Source organism: Poecile atricapillus, chromosome W (genome assembly GCF_030490865.1).
Source record: "Poecile atricapillus isolate bPoeAtr1 chromosome W, bPoeAtr1.hap1, whole genome shotgun sequence".
In the NCBI taxonomy this organism is placed as follows: domain Eukaryota; kingdom Metazoa; phylum Chordata; class Aves; order Passeriformes; family Paridae; genus Poecile; species Poecile atricapillus.
In genome coordinates, this window is record NC_081288.1 from 345,769 (window position 1) to 359,307 (window position 13,539).

Below are 13,539 nucleotides of genomic sequence, written 5' to 3' on the forward strand. Positions count from 1 at the left end.
CCCCGTCCCGCACACCTGAGGCGGCCCCGCGCCGCGCACGCGCTCTGCTGTCCCGAGCTGCGCACGCGCTCCGTGCCCCCGCCCCTCACACCTGTGCCGGGCCCCCCTCTCCCTGGCCTCGCCCCCTTCGTGCCGCGGTCCCGGGGCCGGGCGGGGGGGGGGCCGAGTCCGCAACGGGAACCGCCGCCGCCATCCCGGGCCCGGAACCGATCCCGAGACCGATCCCGGACCCGAGACCCATCCCGGACCCGAGACCCATCCCGGACCCGATCCCGATCCCGATCCCGGGCCCGGTGCCGCCTCGATCCGCCCGATGGGGGAGAGGCGGCGCCGCCCGGGACCCCCGGCAGTTCCCAGGTGCGGTCGGGCTGTGCCCCGTGGCCCCGCTCCTCATGCGGCCCCGCCCCCCGTGCCGCTGGCCCGCGACTCTCGCTCGGCGCTGGTCGAGCCCCGGCCCGGGGGCTGCTCCCGGCGGGCTCCGCTCCGAGCCCTGCGCGCTGCGGCGGGGCCGCGGCTCGGGACGGGGTCTGCAGCGGGGCAGAGTCCTGCCGGTGTCCGCCGGCGGAGCGGTGCCGCCTCTCCCCCGGCCGGCCCCGGGTGGCGGGTCTCGGGGGTGGCGGAGCATGGCCGGATTGGGGCTGAGACAAGGCTGGGGACGGGGCACTCCCTCGCCGGGACTCGACTCCCCCTCCTGCCGCGATGCCGGGACGGGGCTGACCGAAAGCGGGTGACGGAGCCCGCAACCGGAGCTGGGATGGGGGGTTCGGGTCCTGCCGGTGTCCGCCCTGGGGTCCCGGGCGGTGCCGCCTCTCCCCCGTGGGGTGGATCGGGATCGGTACCGGGATCGCCGCGGGAGGGCGGTTCCGGCTGCGGGAGCGCTGCGGGTCCCGGTGCGGACGCGGCGCCCCGGCCTGGGCAGGGCCGGTCCCGCAGCCCCGGAGCGCTCCCGGCCCGTCCCCCCCCGCTCCGTCAGCCCCGAGGCCGCGGCGGGGCCCGAGCCGCGCTGGGCGCCCTCGTCTCCGTCCTTCCCTGCCCCGGCCCAGCAGCTCCGTGGGGCTCCGGCCCACCGCGCCCCAGGGGAATGAGGGGGACCGGCGGGGCGGCGCAAGAAGGGACACCCCGATCACAGCGGGTGATTTTAGCTTTACTCTCTTCCGGAGGACAGGAAGAGGAACCCGGCTGCTCCTCGGCTGGCTCAGAGCTCCCACATGCCAGCGGTGGGAGCTGGCTTCCCCACCCTGCCCACTTAAGCCTGGGAGAGCTGGAGCAGCACGGAGGGAGGGCAGCCGTGCAGCTGCTAAGACGGGAGCAGGGGCAATTGACAGCTGCCCCTCCTCACCAGACTAAAAAAATACCCAGGTGGCTTTTCAGTTTTGGATTATCTTTATTTTACAGTTTATAAAAAGCTTTTCCCAATGCGTGTGCTCCATGAAACTTCCGTGCCGTCGTGCAAATTGCCGTGGACTTTGACTTCCATGTGCACCTGCTTCACTTTCCTGCCCTGGCCCTGGCAGAGGCCGCCGCGTCCCTCGGTGGATGAAGGTTCGTGACGGTGCAGCAGCGGCCGCCCGCCGCCCCTGGGGCAGCCCCGGGGCAGCTCCACCTCGGGTGTTCAAGGGGAGCTCCTCGGGAGCACGGACCACCCCGTGAGGTGTCCTGCCTTTGCGATGGCATTAATTCCTTCAGGAACACGAATAATGTGTTTTTAAAGAGCCTTCTCATGAGTGCCTCAGGGAAAAAAAAAAATGAAATTACGGGACTAACATCCTAATCTTCATTTCTTGTATCAGAGGTGAATTCTGAAGGCCCAGAGTCTACAATTCACCAAGTGTTTGGGAGGTCCTGGACAGAGAAGTCCATTTTGGGCTACCAAAAGCACTGGGTACTACATACCTTGTAGAGAGCGTCCACCTTGAGAGTAAATCCATCAACTCCGGGCGTGCTGCTCACCGAGTGGAACTCGGACAGCTGGGAAGCAAAGTGGGCGTCAAAAGGCACATCGGGGAAATACTTATCCCTCACTTCTGGCTGGTTTTGGTCCTGGAAAGTCAGAGAAGTGGCGTGAGGGATGCTGTCTGCTTTCCCAAGGGAGGCTGGAAGCCAGAGCCCCACCAAACACCTGTGTCAGGGATCTAGTCCAAATGCCCCATCTCCACACCTACACGTGGGCACCGATTCAGGAACACACTCCAAGGGTGGGGAAAAACTGATCTGGTGTTCACAGCTTGCAGCAGCAGCAGCAGCAGCAGCAGCACAAAACATCCCCCACGGGCTCCCTTATCCCTTTGCAGCCACCACCTGCGGGTTGCCAGAGCAAATCCCAAACGGGAAGAAGCAGGAGCAGAGCACTCACCAGGAGGAGGAATCGGTGTTTCAGGTACTTGTTGGGCTGGATGCAGCCGTACCGGGGCCCCTCGTTGTAGACGGTACCCGTGGGGTCGAGGAAGGGCACGTAGCCATCCCTGCCTGTGCACAGGTTGACCTTCTCCAGCTGCAGCTTGTAAGCAGCGTTGAGGTTTTGTTCCGGGTGCCAGAGCACGTGCCCGTACAGGATCTGCCCTGGGGAGGTCGGGACAAAGAGGGGCAGGTGAAATTTCCCAAGCAGGAAAACGCTGCTAGAGCCAAGTGTCCGTGTTCAGAAGGGTTTGGGTTGTTTGGGAAGGGCTCGGTGGGTGGGAGTGACAAAACGCGGTGCCAGAGCACGCTGTTCTTTCACAGGGCTGTAAGATGTCAATGATTGCTGTAGAAGAGGCAAAGCTACCTGTGGGTTTTGCCCTTTCCTCTCCAGGGAATGGAAGCTGTGAAAGCAGAAACGCTGGGCACAAGCAGAAGAGGAGAGGTAAATCCTACCCTTGGAAAAAGCCCCCCTTGTAATCCATTTCTGCCAGAGACCTTTCCGATTTGGTGGGGTCCATTAGAAAAACCTTCTCGTCGTTACAGATCTGAAACTCTTGCGTTCTGGGAGTAAACAACTGGAACTGGGCGGCTTGTCTGCTGGAAGGTGATCAGGATCAAAAACCTGCAATTGGGACAAGGAAGGAAACAAAGGGGAGATGAGGTCTGGACAGGTGTGCACCCCAAAGGGGCCGAGCCTGCCCTCCTGCCCTCTTACCGCTCGGGAGCGTGAGCCATGCAGGGCAGGGGCTTGGCTCCAGGCTCTGCCCACGGCTGCGTGGGCTGCACCGTGCAGGGGATCGGGAACATGGTGTATTCTCCAGAGTAATCCTTCCTGGGAACAGACAGGAGACCCTGCAGCCACCAAGCAGAGCTCAAAGCTCTTCACCCAGGGCAGCACCTCTCCCTTGCCCCAGCAATGTCATCCGGCAGTCCCCGAGGGCCAAGTGTGACTCTGGGATCAGTCTATCCACAGGCTTCACCGCTGGAAAAATTCCTTTCCAAGAGGCTGAGCTGATTTTTCTCTCAGTACAGCAGTGCTCCAGCTCTAACCAAGCTCCTGAGCATTCCGTGCTATTGCTGGCGTGGCTGCTGGAGGGGTGCCAGGGAGAACGTGGTGCTGTGGGGGAAGCTGCTGGAGGGGACTGCACCCCCAGCCCTCACCTGCTGTAGGAGCTGGTTGCTCTCCAGAGCTGGCAGGGAGAATCAAAAGTCTGAGCACTCCACAGCAGCTGCAGGTCAAATTCGATGCCTCCCAGGTGCTCTGGAGTTCTCAAAGAGGACCTGACCTCTGGCAGGCTGTGGTGCTCCGTGACAAACAGCGCTGGGGGAGGACAAGGAGGTGACGGGAGGCAGAGCGCGGAGAGGCCCCACCTCGCAGGGCCAGAGGGGCTCCCGGCAGGGACAGGGACTCGTTCCGCTGCCTGTGCCGTCAGAGCACAGCTCTGTGTGACCCTGCTCTGTGTCCCTGCCAGGATCACTGCCCTCACCTCTGAACTTGGCCTGCGTCCTGAACTCGCTGACCAGCCGTCCGTCCTCGCGGATGTAGATGGGGATTATCTGCAGGCGGGCCGAGAGCACGCTGTCCGTCTGGATCCCTGCAAGGACAGCGCCACTGGGAGCCCACACAGCACCTTCGCTCTCCTCTGCTGGGCTCTGCCAGCCCCAGAAGCGTTTGGGACACCTCCACAAGGCAGGGTTCAGTTGGGATCACCCTCCAGTGAGCCAGCTGCACGCTCCCTCTGCCAGCCATCGGCTGCCTAAGCCCCCCGCAAGCACAGAGGAAGGCAATATTCCGAGTTCCCCGCTCCCTCAGGACTCTGGGGGCAGTGCAGGAACTAAGGGGAAAACATGAAGGAAGCACTTCTTCCATAGCCCTTGGAGTGCCTCAGGCTCACCTGTCCTCCAGAGAACGGTGTCGTAGAAGAAGGAGAACTCCATCTCGGTGCGGTGCTCCAGGGAAGCCCAGCCCCTCGGTGCCATCACACAGATGTAGGACACGGAGAGAGGGACGTGGACTGTCAGGAAGGACTGGGCAGAGTCCCTTACCTGGCAATAAAACCCCAAAAAGGGGGTTATGCACCTTCCAGTGAAGTCAGAGGTGACTCTGGACGTTCTTTACGTGCAGGCACCTCAGACAAACCTGCATTGTAATCCAGGGGCAGCGCTAAGGCTCCCTGGGACCACCGGACAAAGGAACTCTGGGCACAATTTCACCTCAAAACCCCCCTGATTTCCAAGGCTGTGAATTAAAAATGAGCAATTCTGCTTGCTCAGGCCTCCCAGAGCTCTCCATTTATTATCTGCAGAGTGCAGCTGTACTTTGTACGCCCTGGAGAATTCGGGGAGATGTTCCAGCCTGGCTGGGGCCAGGCTCCACATGCTCCACTGGGCAGTTTCTCCGGCCAAGCGGCTCCTCTGGGTTTGTGCAAACAATTGGAGCTATAAAAGGAAACTTCATGAACAAGTTCCAGGCTGGCAGGAATTAAGAGAGATGATGCTGGTCCAAGCAATGTGGGCTGGGAATTTAATGGAAGAGCTTGGGGGAGACTGAGTGGTCTGCAGATGGATAATGCAGCCAGGAGAGGACAGTGAGATACCCCAAACAGGGAAAGCCATTCGTTTCTAGAGGAACATTTTTGGCTTTTGGTCTCTTAATTACGGAATGAGCTAAAATATCCCATGTTGTGGAGCATGGACTGAGCTGCCTCTGCTCTGTCCTCTGCTCATTTCTATTGGCCGAGAACACAGCCAAAATTATAAAAGAGAGCCCAGCTGAGAACGTTTTGTATTTCCAGTATGGCCCTACATTAAAAAAAACCGGTATTTTCCTGGCACTCTGAAGATTTAGAGAATAAAATAAATGGAAAACGAATGAAATGGAAAATAAATGAAAGAAATGCACACAGCGCTGTTTTCTTACAGGTTAGAGGGGGGGAAAAGCCACGCTCCACCTGTGCAGGGCAGAGCAGCAGCTCCACGCAACGCAGAGCTGTGCCTGAGAACTGAGAGAGATCTGGGATACCTGGAGAGCTCTGGATGGGCCTCTCACCTGGAAGTCAGCGGTGACAGAGCCCCCACAGACATCAATTAACTCGGTCATGTCGTAATAAGCGTCGAAGGTCCAGATGCAGCTCTTGAGGCTGAGGTGCTGGTACAGCTGGATGCTCTTGGGCTCCCTCACCGCGGGCTCCAGCTGCTAGGGGCGGTCGTAGCCCGGGCCCAGCACGAAGCTGTCCTGGGTCACCTCGTCCAGGAACCCTGCCTCTGAGAGAGAGAAGTCAGGACACTGATCCCTCCCCATTTGAAACAGCCCCAGGCCAAGAATGGGGGCCTTGCTTCACTCTTGAATCAACGGGAGCTCCTCTCCCTTCATTATCCTGGAGGTCAAACTGGACATACTCAGGTCTTCACAGGGGAAAATCTAACAGGAATGGCATCCTAAAAAACCAAACCTAGGGACCTGCTGATTCAAGGCTGAAGTGAACCTTTAAGAAATGAGGAACAGGTTGAGTATGGAATTATCAGAGCGCAGCACAACTTGCTGCCTGTTGGGGAGGGTGAAACAGGGAAACCTTATGAATGTGATGGTTTGGCAGAAGATTCTGAAAAAAGAAGGCTAGAATCGAAGTAGAAACGAAAGCCTGCTTTGAGTCATAAGATACAGAGTACTGGTTACTATATGACCAAAGAACAATAGCCTAGCCAGCTAAAGGAGAATCCTGCTGATAAAACAATGTCCTTCTGCTGACAGAAAGCCCAAAGGTCAAGAAGCAAGGGAAGAACTCGTAAAGCTTGTAGAACCTCAAATGCAACACTGTATGTAAAATCTTTAGTGGGTGTATCTCGTGGTGATTGGTTACTGGGAATTAGAATATTCACTATAGAAAAAGATAGATTGGATTGTAACAAGAACTTTGCTCTCTTAGCTTTTCTATCTTAAACCTCTCTTAACCTCTCTCTTAGCTTTTCTCTCTTACCTCTTAACCTCTCTCGTACCTCTCGGCTCTTCTCTCGTACCCCTTTACTCCTCTCTCAGCTCCCCTCTCCCCCTCTCTTACCTCTTCCACTCTTTCCCTCTCTTACTCTTACCTTCTTGGGTTTTCCCCTCTTACCCCTCTCTTGTCTCCCCCCTCTTATCCCTCCCTGGTTTCCCCCGCTCTCCCTCTGTTGCTCTTACTCCCTCCTTCCCCTTTTCCATCCTCTCCTCTCCTGCTCTCCCCGTTCTCTCCCTCCTCCCCCGGACCACGTGGACGCCGAGGCTGGTGGCGGACACAGCTCTCCCCTCTCTTTACCCATATAATAAACTGCACATACCTGAACAGCTTGACCCTGGAGAATTCTCCCACCGCGAGCGAGCGTTTTACACAGCAATATCTAAGCAATGATTTCTAAACATTTATCCAAGCTTAAACAGCTTATTCCTAATTATCACCACCTTTATAACCAGCACTCGACTGCCCCTGCAATACACAGGCACAGGGAGGACACTGCAGTTATTGACACAACAGAACAAGTAACACACCAAATGAAACACCCAGCGCTACACCTCACTTCTGGAAACAAAACCTGGGCGCACACTTTAGTGTGCAAAACCCCTGTAAGAATAAAACCTGCTTTAAATATCTTAGGCATCGAGCCACACACACGCCTATGAAATTCAGCGCAGCAGTGACAAAAAAGGGAATTATTTCCTTAACCTGCGAATAATCACCTCTAAGATTCTGTGATGCAGTTGCCACTGCACACAGCCACAAGCGGCCTTTTTATGAACAGGCAAAAGAACAAAGGCAATCCAAATTTCTCCCTTCTTGTCTGCAAAGAAACAGAGAAGGGAGAGATGCTTCTCAGAGGAGCATGGTAAAAAGACACGTGGTGTAGAATATGGAACAGCTGATGGTTCAGCATCTCTTCCACTGCAAGATCTAGGGGATAGCTGATGATACCCTGGAGGCAGGAGTAGGAATATAAAGGAGCTCAAGGCTATCTGCTCTTAGGTTTTAGCACTGTGACCTTTACCTTAACTTACATTTAAGTGTTTCTTACAGTGTAAATCCCTTTTGTTTTGATTTTAACAGAGTACAAGAATTCAGTGAAGTAACAGTGGCATACAGCCTTTAATTTCCCCTGGTCTTCTCACCCAGCAATGAGGTCTCACAACAACAATACAACAATAAATAGTTATAGAAGGTAACTCACTGTGCTGAAGAGTTCTTCAGAAGGATGGGAGCCACAATTGAGGCAGATCCTTGGACAGACAAGCCAGAGGTGTTTAGGCCTTGTGTTTCCTTGTTACCCCAGAACCAGCCCCTAAAAGGGAACACAAAGTTCACACGCTTGTATTTGAAATGAACACCATATAAAGAACAAAACATCCTAAAAAAGCTACATATCATACAAATAATCCAGCTAGCTTCTTTATGCTGCTTTTCTGTGGAGCAACAACTTTACAGAATTAGATCTTGCTCTATCAATACAATGTTTTATTATTGATGGGCTTGTTAAAATCAGAGTGAACTCCAAGCACCCAGATATTCACAGCAGGCAAACATCTCTCTGAATACAACTGAAAAGGCCAGAAGGGCTGCTCCATGTTACCTGTAATAGCCATGTTTGTCTCTGGAGTACATCAGGTGATCAATGCATGGCCTTTCATCTATTTTTTTTTCCCCCCTGTGTTCCTCCTTTCCATCCTTCTGCGTAGCCTTGTAGCAGATAAATCTGTTCAATAAAGGGCCCACCTGACTCTGAGCAGAAGGCAAAGCAGAGGATTTGTCAGCATGAAAACCCACACTGCAAAGATGAACGGGCATCAGTGGCAGTTAAAAATCTGCTAGAAATGCTAATATACTAATATACACTACCCTCTTCCCTGATTTCCATATAAAAAAGGAAAGGAAGTTGTGTGTGAGCCAGAAAAGCTAAAAGGCTCGGGCAATGTGCTCACCTGCCATCCCACACAGCTGGGTGTGACTTAATGCACCAAACACCAGGGAATCGTTGCCAGCTGGGCGATGGACACCACGAAGCACACAGGTTTTCAGTGCTGGCAGCAGCTGCAACGGGAGGATTGCCTCTGAGAAACTTACCAAAACAATGAAAATAATAAAAAAGAAAAAATTAACATCTATTTCCACAACATGTGTTTAAATTTATATACTATATTCATTTATATATAACACATAATATATAAAGTATCAAAATATATTATTTTAACATGTATACATATATTATTATATATTAAATATATTATATACATTTTAATTATATATATATTTATTATATGTATAATACATCTATTAAATAAATATAATGTATATATATAGATTAAACATAAACCTGTTTGTATATATTTGCATTACTTCTATTTCTTTACTTTTCTGGTTGCACACATCTCTATATCTTGATATATTTAATATACATTTCTATGTTTTTATTTTTGTAGTATTTATTTAAAAGCCCCGAAGCAAACCTAATAAAAACCAAACAGTCCCTTTATCTTAAACGGTATTTAAAAATCTTTTAATATATATTTTTTATCAGATTTATATACCTTGTTGATATACATAACACATAACATATCCTAAAATATATCATATTACCATCTATACGTACAGAAATCATATTATAGATTATAAATCAATATATATGTATATATTTCTATTACTTATTTTTACTTATTTTTATGCCTACATATATATATATATATATATTTCTCTATACCTTTACATATTCATTCTTGAAATATTTTATTTATTTTTTTCTTATTTATTTAAAAACCCTGCCTCTAACTAAATAAAAACCAAGCAGCCCGTTTATCTTCAATATTTTTTAATATCTATTTTGATCATCATTATACTTCCAGGTATATACTCGGTGGATAAAGTCCCCCCGACCCGCCCGCACCTCTCACCGTTCCGGCACACAGAGCATCCCCTCCTCGGGCCGCTCTGGACCCAGCGCCGGGGAGCGACCGTTGGGAGCCGAAGCCATCGGGGGGTTCCTCCATTTCCCCGGGCCGGGGGGCGAGAACGGAGCGAGAGGAGCGGCGGGAAGGTACGGGTCGCCGCGAGGGCCAAACCCAAAAATGCGGCCGCGGCAAGGACCCCGTCAGAGAGAGGCGTCCGCACCGCTGCCTGTCGGCGCCCGGCTGGCTCGCGTCCGGCCCCGGCGCCGCTGAGCGTACAGCCCGTGTCGGCACGGCCGGAAAAGCCGCGGAAAATTGCGCCGGAGCGGCGTCGGCGTCGGGGTGTTTGTCAGGCAGTCGAGTAGACACCCACCGCCCGGGGTCCTTGCATTTTCCCGCCCTTTCGGCCGCCATGCTTGGAAGGTCAAAGCCAGCCGCGACTCGGCAGCCATCTTGTGAGGGGCGTGACGTCACTTCCGCCCTTCCTCGCCGCCATCTTTGTTGTGGCTGAAGCCACTTCCGGCCGAGCGGCCATCTTTGTTGTGGCACGATCGAGGCCCCCGCTGCTCTCAGCGCGTCTGTCTACCTTACTTGCCTGAACGAAAAACCCGACGAAGCCTGCCGACTCCGAGCACTCCGGCTGATTTTCTGCCGCCTTTCCCGGGGCGAGGACGGTGGCGGCGGGGCTCAGCGGCTCCGGAGCTGGGCGGCGGCTGCGCCTGTGGCGGCAGGCATTGGAGTCGACGCCTCTGCCGGGGTCCTACCGGCCGGCCGCAAACTTCAGTGTGGCAATCAGCCCGACCCGGCTCCTGCGGGGGGGGTCCCGGCTCGACACGGCACGCCTCGGTTCGGTTCGGCTCGGCTCGGCTCGGCTCGGCTCGGCTCGGCCCCGCCCGCGCCGGGGCACAGGTGCAGTACCGCTCTGTGGCCACAAGGTGGCAGCACTGCCGCAGAGCTCAGCCCGGGGCTGGGTGGGGATCGCCCCCGCACGTGCAAAGAAGCCCGGCAAGAAAGAACGTGTGCAACCCCCTTCCAAAAACCCTTCTCCAAGGAACGCCCCAAAAAACCCCCCATCGGAACTTAGCAAGCCCTGCCTCTAACCAAATAAAAAGCAAAAAGGCCCTTCATTTAAATATTTTTAATATCTATTTCTGTCATATTGAACTTCTTTATTTATACAAATAGATATAATACATAACAGATATTAAAATATATTCTATTAGCATAATAGATAATAGATATTAAAATTTATTATATAAACATCTATCCATATAGTTTTCATACTGAATATTAATCTACTTGTCTAGATTAAATTACTTGTATTTATTTCTTTTTTATGGCTATATATATTAATATATATATATGTACCACCCTATATTCATTTTTGGAGGATAGATGTGTATACTTTCCTTTCTATATTATTTATTCAAAAGCCCTGCTTGTAACAAAATAAAAAATAAAAAGACCCCTGATTTAAATAGTTTTAATATCTATTTCTATCATATTGATCTTCTATATTTATACACATAGATATAATACATAACAGATATTAAAACATATTATATTAGCATCTATCCATATAGTTTGCATACTGAATATTAATATACTTGTCTAGATTTGGATTACATGTATTTATTTCTTTTTTATGGCTATATTTATATATGTATATGTATATATATACATATATATATCTCCCTCTATTTATTTCTTTAGTATAGATGTGTATATTTTCATTTCTATATTATTCATTTAAATGCCATGCCTTTAACCAAACAAAAACAAAAAGGTCCCTCATTTAAATATTTTTAATATCTATTACTATAATATTGATCTTTTATATTTCTACACACAGATGTAATGCATAACAGATATAAAATATATTACCATTTATCCATATAGTTTTCATACTGAATATTAATCTACTTGTCTAGATATTGATTACATGTATTTATTCCTTTTTTATGGCTATATATATTAATATATATACATATATATATATCTCCCTCTATTTATTTCTTTAGTATAGATGAGTATATTTTCATTTCTATATTATTCATTTAAATGCCATGCCTCTAGCCAAATAATAAACAAAAATTCCCTTGATTTAAATATTTTTAATATCCATTTCTATCATACTGATTTCTTTATTTATACATATAGATATAATGCATAACATGTATTAAAATACATTACCATCTATCCGTATATTTTTCATATTGAATATTAACCTGCTTTTCTAGATTTAGATAACTTGTATTTATTTCTTTCTTATGGCTATGTATATATCTATATCTATCTATCTCTCTATCTATCTATCTATCTATCTATCTATCTATCTATCTATCTCCCTATATACATTTCTTTATTATAGATGTGTATATTTTCATTTCTATATTATTCATTTAAATGCCATGCCTTTAACGAAATAAAAACAAAAAGTCCCACATTTAAATATTTTTAATATCTATTACTGTAATATTGATCTTCTATATTTATACACACAGATGTAATGCATAACAGATATAAAATATATTACCATTTATCCATACAGTTTTCATACTGAATGTTAATCTACTTGTCTAGATATGGATTTCTTGTATTAATTTCTATTTTATAACTATCTATCTATCTATCTATCTATCTGTCTCCCTATATACATTTCTTTATTATAGATGTGTATATTTTCATTTCTATATTATTCATTTAAATGCCATGCGTCTAGCCAAATAATAAACAAAAAGTCCCTTCAGTTAAATATTTTTAATATCTATTTCTATCATACTGATTTCTTTATTTATACATATGGATACAATGCATAACATGTATTAAAATACATTACCATCTATCCGTATATTTTTCATATTGAATATTAACCTGCTTTTCTAGATTTAGATAACTTGTATTTATTTCTTTCTTATGGCTATGTATATATCTATATCTATCTATCTCTCTATCTATCTATCTATCTATCTATCTATCTATCTATCTATCTATCTATCTATCTATCTATCTCCCTATATACATTTCTTTATTCTAGATGTGTATATTTTCATTTCTATATTATTCATTTAAATGCCATGCCTCTAACCAAATAATAAACAAAAAGTCCCTTCCTTAAAATATTTTTAATATTTATTTCTATCATACTGATCTTCTATATTTATAGACATAGATATGTTGCATAACAGATATTAAAATTTATTATATTAGCATCTATCCATATAGTTTTCATACTGAATATTAATCTACTTGTCTAGATATGTATTACTTGTATTTATTTCTTTTTTATGGCTATATATATTAATATATATTAATATATATACATATATATATTTCCCTCTATTTATTTTTTTAGTATAGATGGGTATATTTTCATTTCTATATTATTCATTTAAATGCCATGCCTCTAGCCAAATAATAAACAAAAAGTCCCTTCAGTTAAATATTTTTAATATCCATTTCTATCATACTGATTTCTTTATTTATACATATAGATACAATGCATAACATGTATTAAAATACATTACCATCTATCCGTATATTTTTCATATTGAATATTAACCTGCTTTTCTATATTTAGATAACTTGTATTTATTTCTTTCTTATGGCTATGTATATATCTATATCTATATATCTCTCTATCTATCTATCTATCTATCTATCTATTTATCTATCTATCTATCTATCTATCTATCTATCTATCTATCTATCTATCTATCTCCCTATATACATTTCTTTATTATAGATCTGTATATTTTCATTTCTATATTATTCATTTAAATGCCATGCCTTTAACCAAACAAAAACAAAAAGTCCCTCATTTAAATATTTTTAATATCTATTACTATAATATTGATCTTCTATATTTATACACACAGATGTAATGCATAACAGATATAAAATATATTACCATTTATCCATATAGTTTTCATACTGAATATTAATCTACTTGTCTAGATATGGATTTCTTGTATTTATTTCTTTTTTATCTCTCTCTCTCTCTATATATATATATATATCTACCTAGCTCCCCTATATTTATTTTTACAGGTATGTATTTCTCTTTCTGATGTTCTGCTTTTTGAAATTTGCATTTCTTTCTCTTTGAAACTCTACCCATTCATTCAGCTGACAGGTCAGAATGACAAAAATATAAAGCCCTGGTGAACCCCGAGTGCAGAACGCGCTCGTCACTATGGAACTTAGGCACAGAAATTTGTCTCGGTGCATTTTAGTAC

At 46.9% G+C, this 13,539-nt stretch overlaps 1 protein-coding gene across 8 annotated transcripts; it reads right to left on the bottom strand.

Moving 5' to 3' along the window:
* Nucleotides 1-2,724: 2,724 nt before the first annotated feature.
* On the bottom strand, nt 2,725-9,450 carry LOC131592400 (extracellular matrix organizing protein FRAS1-like). Of its 8 annotated transcripts, none has more exons than XM_058863893.1 (9): nt 9,301-9,450; nt 8,342-8,478; nt 6,712-7,704; nt 5,447-5,661; nt 4,293-4,443; nt 3,885-3,992; nt 3,559-3,718; nt 3,113-3,229; nt 2,935-3,019 (listed from the first exon to the last, which is right to left on the bottom strand). In XM_058863893.1, the coding sequence occupies exons 4-9, from the start codon at nt 5,495-5,497 to the stop codon at nt 2,935-2,937; spliced, it is 672 nt and encodes a 223-aa protein (XP_058719876.1). In that variant the 5' UTR covers nt 5,498-5,661; nt 6,712-7,704; nt 8,342-8,478; nt 9,301-9,450. The 8 variants fall into 8 exon arrangements, with proteins under 8 accessions (XP_058719875.1, XP_058719876.1, XP_058719873.1 ...); XM_058863890.1 differs by having other exon boundaries at nt 6,712-8,141; nt 9,308-9,449; XM_058863888.1 differs by having other exon boundaries at nt 6,712-8,141; nt 9,301-9,449.
* Nucleotides 9,451-13,539: the final 4,089 nt, after the last annotated feature.